General features: G+C 38.3%; 1 protein-coding gene across 2 annotated transcripts in view; it reads right to left on the bottom strand.

Moving 5' to 3' along the window:
• FGF7 (fibroblast growth factor 7) overlaps positions 1–20,904 on the bottom strand; it is a 30,940-nt gene extending 10,036 nt beyond the window's left edge. The window contains exons 1-2 of one of the 2 annotated variants that reach the window (XM_082060975.1): positions 20,765–20,904; positions 19,662–20,246 (exon numbers count right to left, since the gene is read on the bottom strand). In XM_082060975.1, the coding sequence (XP_081917101.1) occupies positions 19,662–19,947 (286 nt within the window). In that variant the 5' untranslated portion in view covers positions 19,948–20,246; positions 20,765–20,904. The remainder of the gene's footprint in view (positions 1–19,661; positions 20,247–20,764) is intronic. The other variant, XM_082060976.1, reaches the window with a different exon arrangement.
• Positions 20,905–21,156: the final 252 nt, after the last annotated feature.

The raw sequence follows: 21,156 nt of genomic DNA, 5'->3' as shown, positions 1-21,156 counted from the left end.
ATTAAGCATAAGCAGGTGATGTTTAATTAACTTTTTGCGATTCATTGAGCACAAAACCAGTAGACATACGCTATTAAAAAAAATGAACAAATTGCTAAATGGAAATCCACCAAGGTATTTTTTGTACTTTGGTTTATTTTCATGTATTGATCATTTTAAAGATTTCTCACTTGACATTATCCAAAATTTCTCTGCTGTTTGCCAGTTCTACAAGCTGATTGATACATGCAATGCTAGATAGAATGACTCTGTAATAAACCATTGTCCTGGTGGCATTCAACAGTTGAGAGTTAAGTTAGTTATGGAATTTGAGTCATGTCAAGGTTTCTGAAAGAAACTGCTGACTTCCTAACTGTGAAGAGAGTATAAAAACACCAGATGAGAAGGAAACAGAAGAGAGAAGGTACAAGCAGGGAAGCAAATGACTGTTGAGAAATGCTATTATTTTACTTACAAGATAGTTCTTTGCATGTGTACTTGGACTTGTGAGTGTTTACCTTTATGACAGAAAAGGAAGGAGTAAGCAGATTTCCACTCTTAAGTCTGCATTGTTCAAAGTATTTAAACAGTTTCACGTGCATCAACAAATATATAATCTGGCCTTCTGAATATGTATTACTGGAACCACAGCACGAAATGTAAAGTCTCGTTTGAACTTCCAGATTGGTGTTTAGGAAATACAGCTTTCTTTTTACTTACAAATCCCAGAATGTCAGGGGTTGGAAGGGACCTGGAAAGCTCATCCAGTGCAATCCCCCCATGGAGCAGGAACACCCAGATGAAGTTACACAGGAAGGTGTCCAGGCGGGTTGGAATGTCTGCAGAGAAGGAGACTCCACAACCCCCCTGGGCAGCCTGGGCCAGGCTCTGCCACCCTCACCGGGAAGAAGTTTCTTCTCATCTTTAAGTGGAACCTCCTGTGTTCCAGTTTGAACCCATTGCCCCTTGTCCTACCATTGGTTGTCACCCAGAAGAGCCTGTCTCCATCCTCCTGACACTCACCCTTTAGATATCTGTGAACATTAATGAGTCCCCCCTCAGTCTCCTCTTGTCCAGCTCCAGAGCCCCAGCTCCCTCAGCCTTTCCTCACACGGGAGATGCTCCACTCCCTTCAGCATCTTGGTGGCTGCGCTGGACTCTCTCCAGCAGTTCCCTGTCCTGCTGGAACTGAGGGGCCACAACTGGACACAAGATTCCAGGTGTGGTCTCCCCAGGGCAGAGCAGAGGGGCAGGAGAACCTCTCTGACCTACTGACCACCCCCTTCTAACCCACCCCAGGTCCCATTGGCTTCCTGGCCACAAGGGCCCAGTGCTGGCTCATGGTCACCCTGCTGTCCCCAGGACCCCCTTTCCCCTACGCTGCTCTCTAATAGGTCATTCCCCAAGTTATACTGGAACCTGGGGTTGTTCCTGCCCAGATTCAAGACTCTACACTTGCCCTTGTTATATTTCATTAAAGTTTTCCCTGCCCAACTCTCCAGCCTGTCCAGGTCTCTGGATGGCAGCACAGCTTCCAGTGTCAGCCACTCCTCCCAGCTTGGTGTCATTTACCACATTTGATCTGCAGTGGGAAATGCTAAAAGCCATAATACCCTTTCTAATTACTTTTCAAAGTGAATAAATATAAAGCAGTGCTCATCAGTTTACAACACTCAGTAAAGCTTACCCTCACTAGTTACTGTAGTGAGGATTTCAGTCACCATGTTGCAGTGAATAGCTTAGAATTTTTGAGTATTTTTCCTTATTGTACAACCTGGTTTGGCCTTAGTTTTGTGTTAACTCTCTGCTAATGTTGGTGAGTTAGATAGTTTGTAAATCAAATGCTTCATTCTTCATTGAAAATGGTAGTGTGATAAGAATTGGTCTAGGATATTCTGGCTCTAAATTTTCTTTCCTTCTGTTTATATATCTGGAACATTAGCACTTTGGATCACTGTCTTTCCAATATTTCTCTTGATTTGATATTCAAAACCAAAAGGGTGTGACATTTTTCACTGAAGTAGGTTCTAAAATTATGGAACTTTTGAATGTAGATGTCTGAGTTGTGAACAGCAGTATTCAGTAACACCTGAATAACACACTGCCCCAGGCAGCCACTTATGAATTTCTCCTTAAACTTATTAAAATGCCTCACTTTGCTGATCTCCACTGGGCATTTCATACGGATACATTTTCTTGATCAGCCCTTCATACAGCATGTAGTAATTTTTCATTTTTGCAGGAAACTATTTTCCTCCAATAAAAATTGCCTTGGAGCCAAACATATGGTTATAATGAAAAAGAATATTATTTTTTAGAATTAATAATGTCTTAATCCTCAATCTGAAAAAGTACAGCGTTAATAATGTACCGATATTAAAAATGGAAAAAAAAGGGTGGAGTGACTGTTTACAAAATATAATTGTAGCAGTAAGAAGCAAGTAAGAAAATCACCAAACAGTAAGAAAACTAATGATTTAATAATTTAGAGCTAAATTTGTACAAAAAATACTTTCCCTGCAGCTCAGATGAAGAATGTTTTTAGTATTTAAATATTCGGTGCCAATTTCACTAGAACAAATCTTCTTTTCAAGCTTTGCGGAATTTACAATCTAGCTGCAAAATAGCAAATGTAAATGCAAAATGCTGCTAATTAATTTTTTCACAGCAAAATGAGCTACATCTGTTTAGTGGTGCAAAACTTTCCAAATTTAGAGTTTCAGTGCCTACTGCTATTCTGATTGTCTGAAACTTGGAAAATTCCAGATAGGACTAGAGCCTCCTGTCTTTCCAAATTCTTCACTGATGTAAAAGTGTTTAAATATATTAATTTGTTCTTTGATATTTGTTACTATTCTATTTCGTGTTTTCATCTGGTAAAGAGCTAGTGTTTTGGTGTCTTGCCCCAACATCATCACTGATTCAATTTCCTTCCCGCTTTCCTGGGTATAATTAGTGATCATAGTTGATATAAAATAGTCATATCATTTCTATTGGAAGACTTTTTCCTCTGTTTTTCTAAGGAAGACAGGAGTGCATATTCACGTACCTTTTCTGTCTAGAGGAAACAGGATGATTCATTATCTGAATTGTGTTCTGAAGAACTTCAATCCAGGTGCATTTCATGTGCTGTTACGGTTTATCACCTGTGTAATCTGGCTGCAGGCAGTTGCAAAGATGTCCTACATAGAACATGACACTGTGTGCTGGACTGACTTTGTTAAACGGGGCAAAAATACGTCTAAGACATAACCTGTTCTTTTTTATATGAAGTATCCCAGCGCTTTTGTTCTGCAGATTGTACTGTTTCCAGCCATTCCTGTGCTGACTTCTCCGGTCCCTGAGACAGGCTTGACAGAAGGAATAGCAGAGCTGTTTTCTGGGGACAAACCGAATCTAAGAGCTGCCTTCCTTTTCTTTCAGGATCATTTAGCATTATGCGTTGTTGACAATCATTACTAAAAGCTATTATTAAATGCACACAGAATGATCATAATTCCATTCTCCATGCTGAAAACTGTATTATCAGTTTAAATAGAAAGTAAAATGCATTTTTAATACTGAAAATGTTCCCAGATGTTATGAAAATGTAGGGCAAGCACTACCCAACTGAATACATTTTAGTTTGATTTCCAAATCAGATCTGCTACTTGGTGCAGGAGCAGCTGAAGCCAGACATCTGAATATATCAGAGCGTCTACGAGAACACAAGCAGGCAGTACGTCATTCCTTTCAAGGTACAAAATGCAAGAAGCTGCTAAGAAAATCATACTAACCCCTTGCTGCACCACAGAGTGGGAACTGATAGAAACCATCTGCCTCACTCTTTCTGCCTCCAAAACACTACTGGACATGTATTTATATGATATGGTCTCTCGAATTGTTCTGGTTTGCTGCCGACAAATAATTTAGATTTAGTTGAACTTTCAAATTCTATCTTAGACCAAACACTGAAATATAAACTCATGGAAGAAAATGTAAAAATCCTCAAAATAAAAACCAATCTAATAATTTAACCCAATTCTGAGAAATAAATAAGGATTTTTTGATGTCTTTCCTGTCTTCCTCAGTACAGGGATCAAAATGTGTGTCAGTTATCCAAAAATATATATATTTTTTTTCAAATAGCTTAATAATTCCTTGTCTTAATTTTGGCTAATGTCATTAATTTACTTTTAGTTACACAGTATTTTTACCAGTGTAAAAACTTTGTCTGATGAAAGCCTGACTTTAGGGAGACTGTACAGTTAACAGAACATAGCATTAACCAAATTATATGAAGAGTTTCTTTAAACTTTTTTATTAACTTTAACACACTTTATTACGTGTTATTCATTTGTACACAACCCAGTTTCTCACTGTTTTTGTTCTAGTTTTCATAGCCCTGTGTGGGAATCAGTGCAGTTATGTTTCTTTCAATTATCATTGTTTACATCAGGTGAACTTACATAAAAGGGGCATATAAAAGGAAAAGAAAGCTGCCTTGGGTTGTTATCCACTCTTCTTTTGCATTATCACCAATTACCCTACTTACAGGCTATTTTAAAGGGAGGATTTTCATTTGTATCTAATGCTGCTTAACTCCACCTTTAGTTACTGAAACATTCTTCAAAACCTAGCCCTTAGTCCTTTAGAAGATCAAGTCTCTTAAGAAGAGAAACTGGCTCTCAGAGCACACAGGTACTAACGTATTACTCTATTGTGACAGTTTATGATAAAGTTATCTGTGACCAGGCTGTTAAAGGACTTAATATCTTAAATTCAGATCCATCCTGGCAGCTGTATTATTATATTCCAAATTTCCATCTCTGACAATAACTGAGCAACCTGTTTGATAGACGGCAGCACAGTGCACTGGCATAAGCATCAAGACATTGTTTTCTCTTGATCTTGAAACAAAAGGAAGATTTCATACCACTCAAGCATTTGATAAAAGTTTCAGATGGGCTTTTGGGAATGCTTCACTTTTCAATTTCTCTGCTATGATTTACATAATTCTTATTTTGCTTTTATGTGTCTTGGTGTCATGAAGCTCCATAGAAGTAATACATAAACAATCTGTAGCAGAGTATATGGACCCCTTTAAAATCTGGAAAAGTGCTGGGCTATGATTTGTAGATATTTGAAAACCTGCATTTCAGCTAATGGGCTTAAACAGCACCTTGTTCAAGCGGGGAAGGGTAAAATGTTCTCTGTGAGGAAGCAGAGTAACATGGTAGAGATTTCTTCCATAGGTTTAGAGAGTTTAGATGAAGGTTAGTGGGTTTTTAAGCTGAGACTATGGGCTGGGTAGCAGAAGCTATATGTGCAACTAAAGGGTTTGAAGCTCTTACATTTTTATTTTGTGGAATATTTGCATGAAGTTTGTATAATTTTGTGATTAGTAGACTCAGGTGCAGGCCTTTTTTGATTCTCCATTGCATTTATGATCCTTTCTGCTTCTGATGATACTGTTCTCTCCTAGAGCTTGTAACACAAAAGTAAAAGTTTACTGTGTTACATTAGACTCCACAGGAAATTTTAGCACTGCCTTGAAGACCACGAAGTTAGAAGAGCACAGAGCTTGGCTGTTCCTGTAGTGGTGTGGCCTAAAATAGATACAAAAAACCTGTTCTTGGTAAAGAATTTGCTATGCTTTTTTTTTTCTCTGACTGGAACAATTAGGACTATTCCAAGCACTTAGAGTGGTGAAGAAACCTTTTTTTCCTTTGCATAAAATATTTGTGACTTTAGCTGTATTGCAACAAGGAGCTGGAGAAAAAGTACTAAAGTTGACTGAGGAGACAATTGGTTTTCTACCACAAAAATGAAACAAAGTGCTTCTGCTGTTCTTGACTTGGTCTTTTTGTGCCACCTCAATTCCTCCATGGCTATCAACGTATTCTTGATTCATATGTGAATGCAAATATTACACGGTAGAAAAAATAATTACAAAAAAAGTTTAGATTTTTACTATTAAATATATATTCAGTATAAATAATGCATTCAGTTTTTAGTCAGTATAGAAATGTGCATCTGTGTTTTTAATATAGCTCAAAAAAATTCGAATAAAGTTCCATTTATATCTTTCATACAGAAATATAAAATTGCACATAGATTTGAAAAGTGATAGCTAATTATTTTTCAAGTTGAATATCCTAAATTGGGCATATTCTGGTGTATTGTACTCTTAAGCCCATATCTTGAGTAGAATAAATAGAGATAACAACATTACTCCAAGATAGAGTTGTTAAGATACAGATAAATCATTCTGACTTGAAAGTCAGGAAAAGATGAATGGTGGAACAGGAATTTCATTTTTCTTTATGCCAGTCTGTATTACCAATGTTATGAAACTATATCTTAAAGTAAAAGCACATGGATTTGCAGGAGCAATAGTTATTATTTGGCACCTTCTAAAATTAACTCCTTAAGCCATTGATAGGCAGCAGTGACAAAACTCTTAGGGGTTTCAGTAGAGCCAGGCTTTTACAAACAGCATATATTTGTCTCTTTCCTAATATGGGTCTCTCAACTCTTGAGCAAACTTTTCCTAATGAATCACGGGGTTAGATAGCTTTTCCGCTAGTCAGTAACTTAACTCCTCCACAGCTGTGCAATATTTTTTCCTTTCAACAGCAACTACTGAGGCTATTAATGGTAGTTCTCTATAGTTCATCAGTAAGTCAATATGAATAGAACAGCCATATTTTGACTTTATGTTGAAAAGAGAGCTAATGCTGTACTTTCAATGATTACATTCTCATGTTGGTTGCATCTCTATGTTGTTGAGAATGTATTTCAGTCAAATACCATGCACACAGAGAAGGAAATGCTTTTTACCTGTATGAAAAGGGAACCTCTGGGTATGCTCAAGTGGAAGAGGAGAGTTTATAGATCATGGAAGGAGGGGCTGGCCACCTGGGGAGAACATAAGGCTGTTGTCAGAGGGTGTAGGGAGGCAACTAGGAAAGCTAAGGCCTCCTTAGAATTAAACCTGGCGAGAGGGGTCAAGGACAACAGGAAGAGCTTTTTCCAATACGTGGCAGATAAAACTAACAGCAGAGGCAACGTAGGCCCACTGATGAACGAGGTGGGTGCCCTGGTGACAGAAGATACAGAGAAGGCAGAGTTACTGAATGTTCTTTGTCTCTGTCTGCTCTGCCGGGGGCTGTCCTGAGGATCCCGTACCGCTGAGGCCCCAGAGGAAGGCAGGACAATGGAGGAGTTTTCCTGGGTTGCTGAGGACTGGGTTAGGGAGCACTTAGGCAATCTGGACATCCATAAATCCCCGGGTCCAGATGGGATCACCCGCAGGTGCTGAGGGAGCTGGCTGACATCATTGCTGGACAGCTCTCCACCATCTTTGCCAAGTCTTGGGAAACGGGAGAGGTGCCTGAGGACTGGAGGAAAGCAAATGTCACTCCAGTCTCCAAAAAGGGCAAGAAGGAGGACCCGGGTAACTATAGACCAGTCAGCCTCACCTCCATCCCTGGGAAACTGATGGAACGACTTATCCTTGGTGCCATCTCAAGGCATATAAGGGATGGGAGGGTCATTAGAGGCAGGCAACATGGCTTCACCAAGGGGAAGTCGTGCTTGACCAACCTCATTGACTTTTATGAGAACATAACAAGATGGATGGATGATGGCAGAGCGGTAGATGTGATCTACCTTGACTTGAGTAAGGCATTTGACACAGTCTCCAACAGCATCCTCACAGCTAAAGTGAGGGAGTGTGGTCTGGATGATCGGGTAGTGAGGTGGACTGTGAACTGGCTGAAGGGAAGAAGCCAGAGAGTCGTGGTCAATGGGGCAGAGTCCAGTTGAGGCCTGGATCTAGTGCAGTGCCTCAGGGGTCAGTGCTGAGGCCTGTATTATGCAATATATTCATCAATGATTTGGACAAGGGAATAGAGTGCACTATCAGCAAGTTTGCTGATGAGACCAAGCTGGGAGGAGTGGCTGACACTGGAAGCTGTGCTGCCATCCAGAGACCTGGACAGGCTGGAGAGTTGGGCAGGAAAAACTTAATGAAATATAACAAGGGCAAGTGTAGAGTCTTGAATCTGGGCAGGAACAACCCCAGGTTCCAGTATAAGTTGGGGAATGACCTATTAGAGAGCAGTGTAGGGGAAAGGGACCTGGGGGTCCTGGGGACAGCAGGATGACCATGAGCCAGCACTGGGCCCTTGTGGCCAGGAAGCCAATGGTACCTGGGGTGGGTTAGAAGGGGGTGGTCAGTAGGTCAGAGAGGTTCTCCTGCCCCTCTGCTCTGCCCTGGGGAGACCACACCTGGAATCTTGTGTCCAGTTGTGGCCCCTCAGTTCCAGCAGGACAGGGAACTGCTGGAGAGAGTCCAGCGCAGGGCAACAAAGATGCTGAAGGGAGTGGAGCATCTCCCGTGTGAGGAAAGGCTGAGGGAGCTGGGGCTCTGGAGCTGGACAAGAGGAGACTGAGGGGGGACTCATTAATGTTCACAGATATCTAAAGGGTGAGTGTCAGGAGGATGGAGCCAGGCTCTTCTGGGTGACAACCAATGGTAGGACAAGGGGCAATGGGTTCAAACTGGAACACAGGAGGTTCCACTTAAAGATGAGAAGAAACTTCTTCCCCGTGAGGGTGCCAGAGCCTGGCCCAGGCTGCCCAGGGGGGTTGTGGAGTCTCCTTCTCTGCAGACATTCCAACCCGCCTGGACACCTTCCTGTGTAACCTCATCTGGGTGTTCCTGCTCCATGGGGGGGTTGGACTGGGTGAGCTTTCCAGGTCCCTTCCAACCCCTCACATTATGTGATTCTGTGAAATATTCTCATATATGGATAAGTATACCCCAAACAAAATGGTATCACAGACAGAAAAAGTGAACATCTAATGTGAAGAGGAAGAAAGGGGAAAAAGCTTTTGGTAATGGCAGTCATACATTTTAATTTAGGCCTAGCAGGAAAAACAAAATTGTGTATCTTGTGGATATAAGATGATCACTTGCTAGTGATGAGCTGACAGTCAGGAAGTATGGGTTCTATTATTTATTTTGTCTCACATAGTTGCATAACAGTGGCTACTTAGACATTTTTAAAAATATCATCTGAAGTGATTTAGAAATGTGAGTACCTTATATATGCTATGGGGTTTGGGTTATGTATTGCTTTTTGAAATTTAACTTCAAATATCCCTTCGGTACCTGTCAGCACTTTTAGAAAATTGTCTCTGGGATGGCTATGGATCCTATCTGAAAAGGACAATGTACAGAATGCCTACTCATGTTTTTGAAATATTTTGTTCTATAAGAAGAAAACGTGAGATTAGTATTTAGTCTTATTTTGGCAAAGGTAGGTATTTATTACATTCCAAATGTTAAACACTTCTGAATAATTTCTCCAATAATTTCTCACAATAATTATGACAAATATATCTTCTATCACTAGATCGTTTTCTGCTTAAGTGATATAGCCATTGGAAATCATCGCATTCTCTTAAATAATCTGGCCAGATCAGAGCTAGGCCACTTTACTAAATTATGGGATTTATGCGCTATATGTTATTAATCACCTGATGAATTCTGCCTTTGGTCTAGTTTAGTCTAATGCTAGTTTTATGGGTTTGGTATAGACAGGGCTTGTTTCCAGTGTTCCTTATGGATGAAAATGCCATTTCAGAAATTCCCATTAAATCATTCAGAATGTCTCCTGGAACAGTATGATTTAAAATAGATGAATTCAAATTCAAAACACAAGATTACTTAGCTAAAAAATTAACAGAGCATGATTTCCTTGAAAGATGTTGTAACAGTTTCCTAGAAAGATGTGGAAATCCTTTTTCTTCTTTAATTTTGTTGCATGCCAGTTATGTTCAGCAATGCAGACTGGACTTCCCAAGTCACACAGAGATTCAGTCAGAAATGAAAGTATATTAAGTATTTTTATTTTGGTATTTATAACCAAGTAGCCTGAGCATTAGTGTACTAATTTGAACATTCTGATTGAAATTGGTGTATAATAATTGAAAAGAATGGTTTTATTAATGGCCCAACTTAGTAGGCATTTAAAGGGAGAGGTACAAGTGGCCTTGGACTCCTGCCATTTAACTTTGTAGTTCGAGCAGACTCTCCTAAGGCTCCTCTCAAAATTCACGTAACATTTGGCTTCATTTGAACTAATAAATATCAACTCCAAACTCCAATACCAATTCACCCAAATGTATGGCTGTTCCACTGTTAGTAAGCTAGGAAAACGAGCCAGACTGTCTTTTACAGCCTTAATAAGAAAACTTCCTTTTGTACTGCTGAAACAGGTGCTCAGAGAGAATGCTCAGCACTCTGAAGCATCGTGCCAGTAGTGGGGGTGGCAGGATGGAGAAGAGAGCAGGAGACTCAGAACACCTGTGTGGCTGATGACATTAGTGAGAGGGAGGAAGCCAGGCCCAGCCAGCCCCTTGTAGCTGGCCAGCAGTCCCTTGCAGGGAAGAAGCTCTCACTGTGTTTCCTGCTCCTTTTTTTCCCCATTTCTCATGTTGTTTCTTGCCTGATAAGGTAGGTGATAGTATTTGTTTCCTGTGTGGATGAATGGTATTTTTGGAATAATAATTTGGACATAAGGTATAAGAAAGTTCATTTTTTTTTTTGACTTTTATACAGTGCTTTAGAGTGCTCTAAAGAAGAACTTGCTTGCCCTGGAAATTATGTACCTTTTAATTTGTTTTTTATTTTCAGTCTTTGTTGGAAATATTGACCAGGATCTCCATTCTCAGTAAAAAATGTAAAAGGTTCAGTTAGAGGAACTGAGCTTACTTTAATTGGAATAAGGGCTTTTTCTCACCAATAAGTTTGAAAATAGCCTCTTGAAGTTGTATCCAATTGAGTTTCTGGTTAGTAACAACATTTGTAGGTAGAGTACTGTTTGAGAACTTGTCATGCCTGCAGTTCACGTGTGTGCTTAGTACTTGGCAGAGATTTCTTTTCGTACTATGGTATGGCATGGTATTGGTAAAAGTGGTGCTAAAGTAATACAAAGCATGGTACTGGCTGGGGAATTTAATTGGAATGAATCCCACTTTGAGAACAGGTATTTGTCCCTTTCCTTTTGTAAAGGCAGTATTTCAAATTTTTGCTGTAGTATTGGAAAGTGAAGTGGCTGTGATGACTTCAGGGCTTCTCAGGTGCATTTTCCCCATGTAAGCAGACAGAAGGGATCGCTGCTGGGGAAGGTCTTGTGCTGGCCTTTCCCACAGTGTAAATCTGTCTCTTGTTGCAAGGTGGCCGTAACAAGCAAGTCTCGTTATTTGAATCCTTACGTGCTAGATTTACATAGCTGGTACCCTAAATCCTCATAAAAATCCCACCAATGAGCACTCAAGACCACTTGGATTTCTTTGTATCATTTTGCACATTACATGTAGTTCCTCGGCTGTATAGGCTATTCCAAAGGAAATAAGTTAGCATGGTGGAATTGAAGTTGCTTTTGCTGGTGAAAGTTGCACTTTCTGATTGTACTAGTACTGGCTGCACTCTCTGGGATTCACTTATCCTTTCTATTTTAGCTCAGAGTTTCTGTCAGGGAGCACAGCTCATTTTCACAAAGTGCTTGCTGCAAAAGCTCCGCGAGCGCTGGATGGAATCAATCTGTTCCCCGTTCTGTGTTGCCGTCTTCCCTTGACTTAGGTACATCCATGTTTTCTCCAAAATCCATCTGCATAGTGGCTATCTGGAGAGCCTGAGCATTGCCACTCTTACAGTTCACCTAGACCACTAAAAAGGGCAAATCTATCAGCATAATGCAATGTTGTGCATGTGTTATGCAAGAAACTAGAAAGCTGTTGTGGTGAGTGTTTCTCCACACCTGGCAAGCATCTAAAACTTCACTTTTGCCACTATATTGCTTTCAGCTGTGCATACAAACAGCCCACAGAACTATGGCACCAGTTCACCTGAGCAGCTCTGGGGCTTCAGCACACATTCATGTGCAACCTTTTCAAAATCTGATTTCATTGTGATTATTTTTTCCCCTAGTATCTTCAGCTCTAGATAGTATACATGTTCATCTAGAATAACTTCTGCCTTTAACAATCATAAAGTTCTCTATTTACATTTTGTTCTGTAAACAGTTACTTCTGATTGAAATATCAAATCCCACTTGACATTTAAATGTCATAATAAAAACTTATGAAATTAGGACAGGTTATTAATGAAAATATGCTTTTTGTTGGCAGGTGGACTTTTTTCTGTTTTGAAATACATGACCTTTCAGTTAGACAAATATCAACATCTGAAGGCATCAAAATGGCCAAGGACAAGTCTGATCAGCCTCTTTTTATAGTCTATAGCACCTCCCAGTGTCTACTAACACGTTTAAAAGAAAGCCAGCTTACCAAAAATGGAAGTAAGGTAAGGCATGTACGCTGGTAAAGGTTGATGTACTAGCGCCGGGAAACTCCTTTCAAAAACACCCCCACCAGTAACGGGAGTATTCAAAAAGTGTTTTGATTGATGTGATGGAGACGAGTGGTATTTATTACTCCCCGTTGAATTTATTGTGGTTATAAATGCTATGACATGGTCATGTTTTCTGTGGGTTTGTTTGTAGTTTTGCATTGATCTATTGATGTTTTGACTGTGCTTAATTTTGAAAGATTGTGTACCGAAGGAAAATGTCAGGGTTTTTTCAGAATATCTAGACCTTTTAATAATTTCATCCTGGTTTTGAATTGTCAGATTCCCACTATACGTTTAAAAGAGCAAATATTCAGTTGGAATAAATTGACGTAGCTTTGCTGATGTTAACTGGGATTTACCTGTCTGATCATGTGATTCAGCCTGTTAAGAACACTGTAGTCTTCTGTTGGTAAATTGTGCAGGTTCGTATCGCAGGCAGTGTGCGAATGCTGTACAAAATTCTATTATAATTCGATCCTTATTTTGTTCTTTATTTCAGAAGCTAAGTCACAGTCAAGAGACTGTATTGATTGCATTGGTATTTTTATAGATTGTTGTGTGTTTTCCTGAAGTTGTGGGCCACATCTGTGAATATCCACTTCCAACTTTTCAGCACCTATTGTTACACAGAATTTTTTCCATTTGTGTAAATGATGTCATGTGTTCTGAAAGTTTGAAAGTCTGACAATTCAGTGCTCTGATTGTTAACCTCGATTATGTTACTGCCATAAGAATTTTCCCTGTTCATTTTTTTAAATAATATTTATAAATTACATACAGCAGAAGGCTACTTGACCTTTCCATCAGCTCATATCCAGAACTAAAAATTAAAAATGAAGTTGAAGGTCAAAAAAAACAATTGAAATACAGTTGCCAAATATAGTCATAGACAGTCAATTATGCAATGAAAGCTGTGTGCCACCCAAGAAGAGTAACAGCCTTCATTTGCCTAAACTTATTCTGTTTTGATGAGGAAAATGTTCCAAAATATACTGCTAGTTGATACGTCTTGTAGCGTGGAACAGTATAATTATGTGCTTTAGGCTGTCTTGGTCTTCTTGAGCTGGCGGGAAAACCCAGCTGTTCTGTATTTCAGGATCGTAGAAATATGACAAATGACTTTTAGCTACTCAAACAATACAGAAGGCTGGAAGCAGCGAAGGGAGAGAGCTGGATTTTGGTTTTGTTTTGCAAGATTGACTGTATAAGGAATTAAATTTTCTACCAAATTCTATTTACCTGTATGGAAAATTGCTTCCTTAACATTCATCTGAGCTCTGTGTTTTTCTGTCTAGCTACTGTCTTCAGTTATTTTAGTTAATATTCCATTAGTCAATTAATATTCCATAGTAAAAATATGTAATATCTATAACATTAACACACAATTCTTTTGTAGGTTTGGAAATTTTTTCACTAATAATTTTCAAAGCTCTTTATGTTAAGGTGAATAATTGTATTTCATAGTGGCACAGGGACTCTGAAGAATTTTCCCAAAGTCTGTAAGCAAATTGCTTGAAAGTTTGGATTAGCCTCAAGTCTCTTGCGTCTCAGGTCAGGGCCACTTCAGCACATTTTCTTCAGGATGGAGCAATAATGATACAATACTGATTTTTCTTTTGTATATTCAGAAATTGTAAATAATGCGGGGGGTGGGGGGAAGCTGTGGAGGAGAAGGGGTGAAATTTGTCTTTTTAAATGTATCCTGCAACTGCTTCTGCAGTCAAGTGCTAAACTTGATTGACAGTTGCATGAAAATGTAACCTTTCTCATTTGTGATAAATCTCAATATTGAGAGATCCAGAAAACTGCTAAGTCACAGTTGAATTAAAAATGAATCCGTTTAAGCACAATGTGTATAGATTCAGCTTAAATGTTTGTCAGTGCTCACGCTGGCTGTAGCTCTTCCCCAGTTTTGGAGCACACGCAGGCAGACAGAGCCCTGGTGCTTTAGAGCAGCTGGTGAAGCCCGAGCCCTCAGGTTTGATTCTGCCCTCACAAAGCTTATGCAATCACTTTGTGTTCAGACTCAGAAGAAAGCGAGCATAAACTGCCACTGGTCTGACTTCATACATAGTGAAAAAATACGTGGTAAATGCTGGTAAATACCACAGAATAGGCAAGGTGATGAAGATTCTGGAGGTAAATTCACAAATGAAGGGTTTTAATTGTGTTTTGTGGCATCCCTGTCAATGATCTGGACATTGATATGTGAGATCTGCAGAATCTTGCTGCAATGGTTCAAGACTTTACTCCTTCCTTCCTTCTCCTCGCTTCCCTCAAAGCGGGGCTCAAAAAAGTCAGTAGGAGCTGTAAGACAGGCACAACTCATCTACTTTGGTAATCTGCATCTCTGCTTAAACCCATCTTCTTCAGCATTTGATGGTGAAATCTGGGATTTGTTATAAGGTATAGGCTAAGGTATAGGCATAGAGTCTCTTCTGCTGGTTGAAACTTGAGGGCTAGTATCTATCACCAGTGCTACACAAAGCTAGAGAGGGAGCAGGGAAATCAGTTATATTTAGATCTGATTAATCGCTGTATTGCCACATTATTCTTGGCACCGAAGGCCAGGTTTTGAGAGGATACACATATATTGCCATTTGAATGAAATCACTGTTATAATTGAAAAGATTAGGGAAGTATGAATGTGAAGCAAAAGCACTTTCATGTTAGTGAAGGTTTGTTTTCTCTTGACACCAATGTATTGGTTGAACCAATGACCTCTTCAAAAATCAAGAATGCAGTTGCAAAGTCAGACTGTCTGTTTGGTTAGAACACACATAACCCCTAACTGATTCTGCTACATCAATACCTGCCTTGAACTATCTGATTTGCAGATAGTGAATCTTTTTGGTCCTCTATGTAATATGTATTTAAGCCACAGAAATAAATTTTATATAGTGGCACAGCATACATATTCCAACATTTATTTTACCCTGAAAAGCACATATAAAATGCCATTGGAAATATACTTTTGATTTCTAAGCAAGTTTAAGTATCTAACCACTAGTGCATATGAAGTGTATTTTGTCATCAGTCAGGGTTTGGGTTTGAACAAAACTGAGGCAGAGTTCATTTAATATTGCTGAAAACTATGACTTGTTGGATCTTGATCAAAATAGAAGTAGTTTTCTGAGTTGAACATTTTAATCAAGATTTCAGCTGTTTTGTGCCAAGATCTCACTAGACTATATATATATATTTATATACATATATTGTTTTGCTTTTTTTGGTTGCCTTTATCTACTGAAAAAAAAAAAAAAGAGGAGGAAATAGGCACTTTCTGGGTTTAGAGCACACATGGAATATGACAGGATCAGACATCTTAGGATTCAGGTTCCGGGAAGGCTTTGCTGGTAACTAAGAGACCCTTTGAAGTCTTTAAAATGAGATTCCAAAGGCAACAGAGCGTGGAAAGTCCTAAAGCATCATCCAGTCCTAGTTGTAAATCCTCTTGGAGAGAGTCAAAATAAACTCGGATTTCTGCTGCTTTTGTTTTTTTTTTTTTCTGTACAAAATCAAATAAAATCTGGCAAAAATCATAAACACAAACTGAAATGAAAGGAGTAAGCAGTAATAAGGAGAGATTTATTTTCTATCAAAGATAGAGTTAACAAATTACCATAACATCTCCAAAGATTGTTCAGTTTCTCTCACTTTTCCAATCATGAATTCAAAAAGGCTGGTTAGTGTGCCCACTTATTTTACATGAACAAGAAATAGCATTTATTTTTTTTTAAATACAATTCCTGTAGTATAGGCTTGCACAAGGTAGAATAAGTGATTGTCAAAGAGAGATCGTTATGACTAATGACAGATTTTTCTGGGTGACCTCATCTCTTGGCTACTTCTTAACTCTTCCTTTAGTTTTTCAGTACGTGACTCTCAGTTTTCACTCTGCCTTTTTGTTTTCCGAATGAAAGCAAAGCTGGCAGGTGCAAAGTGGTTTCCCCTGCCCAGTGCTGAGCACTGTCCTCTTATTTGCTTAGTTTACCCTTGTGTTATCACCCTTGTGTCCACCAGAAGGCTCTACTGCTTTCGGAAATGTGCACAGAATAACGTTCTGTGGGTACCTAACAAGGTCATCCCTGTTGTAAACAGGATTCAACAGTTTGCTTTCACTGAAACACTACACACGCATTTCTTGGACTAAGCAGTTCACTTCTAATGTTTTTTGAAACAAGTGTATGATAAATACAGGTTAATTACAACTGGTGAGGGTTTGGTTCAGTGTTTAATTTTGCCATGGAATTGCAATCCGCACACATTTAACACAGTGCCTTTTGAATTAAGATCTTAGGAAACTTAAACACTTTCATTATTTTTTGCTGTTACTTTCATGGGATGTATATGTATTTTTTTTATTCTGTAACTTACTAGAGAAGCTTGAAATACAAAGACCCTAATTCCTCCCCATCTTGGCATTCTTACATTTAGAGTCCCAAGAGAAGCCCTCTGAATTTTGGCATTTGCCAAAGTTATGATGATGTTATTCTAGAGACGTTTCTCAATGTGAAGATCGCTTTCCACATAATTCATGGTTCATGATTCACGGACTAAAAACAAGTAGTTGACTCTGTCTGCAAAACTGTCAATGCAGCTTTTTTTATGGAGCTAAGTTATGGTAGTTAAAAACATGAAGTTTTGTCTTGTTTTCATTTTAGCAATTCAAAAGGGAAAACAATTCCTTTATGTAAGTGGAAAATTAGGATAAAATATGAAGATATTTCTCAGAGCGACGCTTTTTGTGTCTATTGATACCAAATTTGACAGCAACAGTTCTGACGTTCTGTCCAGAGAAACAGCTCTGATTTACCTTTTACCAGCTTCCAGGACTGCAAATCACAGAGCAAGGACATTTGACCATTATAGTAATACATCTTAGTAATGGGTAGTATTTTTTAAATGATGCTTTTCAGAGACCCTGGATAAAAATAGCCTGTTTAGTCTCTTTTATGTCAAAATTTTTGCTTAGGGAAAGTGTATTAGTCCAGGTGTGTTTTGTTGGTTTTTTTTTCCATGTGTTTGTTTTCTTTCCCCTCATATAATATTATTTGCTTTATGGGTGTTTTAGTATAGAGCCCTAACCACATCGTCAAAGGGCTTCTTACATACTCAGTTGAATAGAGAGTATGACAAAGTTGTTTTTCACAATACTGATATTTTTAAGTTACTTGAAAAATCCAAGTTATCAGTGTTCACATTTTCCCAGTCCTCTTTGTCTCTATTTCCCCATTCTACTTGTCCAGCAAAAGCATTTGGATATTATTTGCTATTATAGAGTAGATAAATTAGAGCAAGAGACTTAAACTTAAGATGGTGGGAGACTTCCCACATACTTTAACTCAATTTAGCAGAGATGGTTCATCACAGTGCCCGTCAGTTACCAGATAAACCACTCAAGTATTGATTTTCTCCCGATTCTCGTTGCATTTACCAGAAAGAAAAAAATCAGATTTTTTTTTTTTCACTGCAATATAAAAATAAGCGCTTAATGACTCAAAGTTGCCTTTCTGTAATTTGCAATAGTTAGTTACCATCACTAAATAGTCATAAAGTGTTGAGAAAACTACAGGAAAATGGATTGCCTTTAGCACAGGATGATCTGATGTTTTCTAATGGTTTAACCACAGAACGTTTCAGGGAGTAACTGGTGTGCTTCAGCAGCATGGCATTCTGCAGAGACTCGAGAACCTTTACTTGAATTGGAAATAATGCTCAGTGACTAACAAAGTTTTTACTTAAGCAACATGGAACTAAACAAAGCAAGTTTATATAATTCTTCAGCTCTATAAGCTGTCATAATATCTGTAAAGTGTTTGTAAATTGGGTACAGTGAATATTTACTTAGCTGCAAAAACTTAGAAGAAACTATTTGAACAGTCAGTAACAGTTTTTCCCCGTGATTTTTATGGGAGCAACATTTCAGTTTGCAACTGCCCTATGGTTCTCTATTGTAGTCATGTCCTCCTGAAACTCACTGGGAGTCTTCTTGAATATGGACCAAATAATTTCCTTGGCTGCTGGCCATGTGTTGTCTTTCAGAGGAACATGGCTGTTCACTACGTAATAGTGTAGGAAGAAAGGAGACATATGGAAACAAATTTTAAAAGCAGCAGTGACATTAGTCCATGAAGTTTTAACCACGCAATGCGGTCAGGAAGAAATAAAGGATGAAGAGTGGTAGCCAGGTGCTTAGCAGGCTAAAGTGCTGTTCGTACACCAAACGAGCCGTCAGCATCAGCTGAATCATGCTAAAAGTTCTTAAAGTTTGATTTATTGATTTATTTCACTGCTGCTGTTATAAAAAGTGTAATAATATGTACAACCTACATTAAAACTGTATTTAATAGCATCCTTGGAAATATATTTGTCCTTTCAGTAGACTATAAACACTAGACCACCATGTCTCTGGCCCCTATTTCTTATAACTTTGTTTTGAAATATGCAATATCATCCTAGGTATTTTCCTGTTGTGTCTTAATAATGTCTTTTCAAGCAGATGTCATATTTCACTGAATAAAAATATATTTGTAATAACATGAACACCAAAGTGACAAAAGTAGTGAGTGTAACATTGATGCCTTCAAGTGTAAATGGAAGATCTATAGGTATTTGTGTGAAAAGTACAGATTAGTATCACAATTCTTTTACCAGCTCAAAAATGGTATTTGGTACAGATTTGCAAAAAATTATGTGTCCATTCTCCCTAGATGAGTCATGGGTTTGGAAGAAACGGGAGAGAATATTTTTTCAGCATCATGATCATTGTAATAATGAACTGCAGAAACTAGAATAGATTTTGTTCCTGGCTTGGCAAAGTCTCCAAAAGATTTTGCAAGACAGTTTACATAATTCTTTCCATTGAACTTTCTAGTATTGCATATGTTTTAATTGTTAACTCAAACACACCAAACTTTTAGGTAGTCTGTGGACTATATAAATGTGGTTTCATGTTTCATAAGTATTTTATGAGCAGCATTTGTGTATATACATTTTCATACTTGCAACCTTAATTCACTTGTTAAAATAGGCTCTCTGTTTGCTAATAGTTACCAGCTGTACCTAATACATTAGGAGATCTACATTGTAGTATTTAAAATGACGCATTTCAAAATCAATAACAAATGTCCTGCTGTAGGACTAATTGAAAAACTTGTCTTATACAAAGTATGCTATACAAAATCCTTTTGAAATTACTATAAATCAAGGAATGCGAAACAACGGCGTGTAAATTTCTAAAAACTTAAAGAGGAAAAGCGAAAATGTTACTTACTGTAGTTGTTGTTTGCTTCTCTTGTCCCCTTTACTTTGCCTCGCTTATCAATCCTCATATACCACTGAGTTCGACAGAAAAGTCTTCTCACTCTTACATCCCCCCCTTCCATATAATCATAGCTTCTGGTATGTCGCTCAGGGCTGGAACAGTTCACATTTGTAGCCATTTGCTCTGGAGTCATGTCATTGCAAGCTAAAGATATAGTGCCCATTAGAAAGATAATGTAAAAGTATGATCTGTAGAGCAAAATTGGCAGGATCCATGTCAGTATCCATTTGTGCATTATAGTGCAGTGTTCTGGGTGTTCATGAACAACATAATGAAAATTAAATCTCAAGTAGGCTGTTGCTCTTAGGTCACCGACCTGCCTTCTGTCTTTACGAGTTACAGATTCATTTAAATGAGATTGTTCCCTCTTCTAGAATTCTGATCGTTATTCCTTAATAGTTAATGGCGAAATAGAAGAGCTTCTTAAATATCTCTTCAGTCAGAATATCCTTTAAAGACACAAGTTATAAAAACCTTTGTTGTCGTGACCTTCTGTACTACTTGAATTTGCTGCTTGCACTGAAAGTAAAAGATCTGTGAGAAAAGGTGCATGTGTAAGTCTTTATGCTCAATTGTTACAAATGTGCAAGGATACATTATGCTACTGAAAATTACTATACAAAAACGTACGACATGCTAAGCTGACTTTTAAAAATATGCATATGTATATACAATAGATATCTCTCACAACTTTTACATAAACAGACATTTAAACTGATTGTAAACATAGTTCTGCCTTCAGTATTAAGTCCTTCCAAAATCCCCTATTGATTCAGTTGAACTACTTTCTCATGCTTGGTAAAATTCTGCTGATTACTTCACAACTCTATATTCACTCTTAGCACAATCTATCAGATAACTTTACTTCATATTTCAAACCAGAACTCATAGTCTTAGCTCTGTTTTTTTATTCCCACCCATTTAACTTTATGAATAGAAATAGCTTTCTTAATGTCTTTATTTTTTTTTTACATCTAACATATACAAATGAAGATAAAAGTTATTAGCAATTAGAAACTGTTAAATGTTCTTGTAAAGGACAGATAACTTACTTGTTCCTGTTGATAAGAGCTGGATAGCCAAGTATTCCATTGCTGTTGTCTGCTTTTTGCAACATGAGACACTCTACTGTAGCTACAAAACTTTCTCAGCTCAGAAAGACTCCACCAGAATTATAATTGTTTCCATAAATCACCACACTGGAGAGATGGTGTGTATGTGCTTGCGCGTGCATGTGTGTGTTGAGCCTGTTGTTCAGTCCTTTTCGATAAATACCTTTGCTGACCTCACTTGGAAGCAATTAGAATTTAACCAGTCAGCTGTCAGTTGAGCGCACGAACGAAAATAAAAGGAGACTTGCATTGTATCGTGTCCAATGGTCATCAGAGGGAGCTATGTACATAGTTTATAGTTTAAATCTCCAAGAATCTACTTTCTAAAAACA

The sequence above is a fragment of the Streptopelia decaocto genome (genome assembly GCF_964273445.1).
Source record: "Streptopelia decaocto genome assembly, chromosome: 9".
NCBI lineage: Eukaryota > Metazoa > Chordata > Aves > Columbiformes > Columbidae > Streptopelia > Streptopelia decaocto.
This window is presented reverse-complemented; position numbering and strand designations above follow the sequence as displayed.